This window comes from Seriola lalandi, unplaced genomic scaffold, assembly GCF_002814215.2.
Source record: "Seriola lalandi dorsalis isolate HSWRI2012SDOR001 ecotype SW California unplaced genomic scaffold, Sedor1 jcf7180002003398, whole genome shotgun sequence".
NCBI classification, from domain to species: Eukaryota; Metazoa; Chordata; class Actinopteri; order Carangiformes; family Carangidae; genus Seriola; species Seriola lalandi.
Window position 1 is genome coordinate 1 of NW_019474054.1, and position 1,794 is coordinate 1,794.

The 1,794-nt window shown below is 40.4% G+C and overlaps 1 protein-coding gene across 1 annotated transcript; it reads left to right on the forward strand.

Moving 5' to 3' along the window:
- The first annotated feature begins 17 nt into the window (after positions 1 to 17).
- Positions 18 to 1,726, forward strand: LOC111667240 (la-related protein 1B-like). The gene is made up of 2 exons (XM_023422886.2): positions 18 to 157; positions 1,594 to 1,726. The coding sequence occupies exons 1-2, from the start codon at positions 48 to 50 to the stop codon at positions 1,709 to 1,711; spliced, it is 228 nt and encodes a 75-aa protein (XP_023278654.1). The 5' UTR covers positions 18 to 47; the 3' UTR covers positions 1,712 to 1,726.
- The last annotated feature ends 68 nt before the right edge of the window (positions 1,727 to 1,794 follow it).

Consider the following 1,794-nt stretch of genomic DNA (forward strand, 5'->3'; position numbering starts at 1 on the left):
ATGTTTTTTCAGAGAGGAAACGGTTGGGGATCGGTCAGTCTCAGGAGATGAACACTCTGTTCAGGTTCTGGTCCTTTTTCCTGAGGGACAACTTCAACAGGAAGATGTACGAGGAGTTCAAACAATATGCTGTGGAGGACGCCAAAGACAACTACAGGTGAGGCGGCCGAATGATGCTGCTGATTAAACACTGAGCTCCATGCAAACATATTTCAGTGCCTGAGACAGGAAATGCAAATTATTGGTTTAGAAATTCAAACAAACCAAACTGTGGTGAAATGGAGGCCTGCAAACAAGTAAACAGTAAACATGAGTCGATCTCGTTTATCTATTAAAGCCACACCCTCAGGCCCTGAAGCCTCTTTTAGCGTCTTCCTCCCTGTCTTACTTACTGGTGACAGTTGATCTTAATAATGATATTTACTACGTCTGCAACCAACAGTTATTTTTCCATTAACTGTTCAGTTTATTGAAAAATTACCTCAAGTGTCAGAAGCTCATTGCCATCAACCATAGACAAAAAACAGAGATATTTTCCTTGTAATTATTTCAGTTGAGTATATTATCTGTCATAGTAAAGCGAAAGCTAATTTGTACTCACAAGATCTTTATCTGTAGCTGCAGGACCTGAGGTTTTAGCTTGTTGCACTAGTCAAGACAATTAAATGGTGGCTCACAGAGTTTTAGCTAAATGCTAATGGGTGTGTTTTTGTATTTTGAGTGTATTAACTCATCAGTGAGTTGTTCAAAGGAGCGATATCATCCTTTTTATCACAGTTATTTTACACACAACAACTTTTGAGATCAGTTGATATAATTATTGTATAACCTAAAATATTAAGTGATCAGTCCAAATACAGCCTGTGACAGTTTCTTTTGATTGTATCGCCATGGAAACAAGTTTGGTTTACTCTCTGCAAACATTTGAAAAGCAAACATTGATACATTTGTGTTTTTGGGTGTAGGATTGACAACAAGTAGGTCAGGAGGAAGTGATTTTAAAATGGATGGTGTTAGTTCTGTTTTCTTACATGACAATGATTACGGTGGATTTGTTGATTAATATTTCTGTTGGTGAATGCAGTGCAAACTCCGGAGCAGCAGAGTTTGACGGCCATTATTCGACAGCAGAGGGTTAACTGTTTGCACCACTCTTTGCCAGAAGCACCTTCACACACCGGCCAAACCCACATTCTTCTTATGTGTGTCTAAAGAAGTGGGCGGCTCAGCCCTGCATGTTGAAGTTGGGAGTGAGTGTAGTTTGAGGGTGTGTGAGCAGACGTTTAATCAAACCCATCAGCTGTTTATGCAGCAGCTCGCATTGACTTCATTTAATCAAAAACAGGTCAACTCGTCGGTCTGGTTCCTCCGTCAGCGAGACAAAGCTGCTTCTGTGCAAAAATGTTGGGAGACGTTTATCGGAAAGTGGCTGGTTCACTGAAGATCAGCTTACAGTGCAGCAATTACATCACACGACATCCTGTCCGTGTAAATATATATAAGTGTCCAGAAGCCAGATTTGAAGCCAGAGTGTCATTTGTGTACTTGTTATTGAGGTCAGAGTGCAGGTAAATATTTGTGTTTCCCCTGCAGATATGGACTGGAATGTCTCTTCAGATACTACAGCTACGGTTTGGAGAAGAGATTCAGGTTAGAGCTGTTCAAGGACTTTCAAGAAGAGACCCTCAAGGACTTTGAGAAAGGTAATTAACATCATAAAGTAACCAAACTGTCCCAAACTTCACCACCCACTTTCACTGGTTTACCAGGATTTTCAGAATAAAATCACATTAC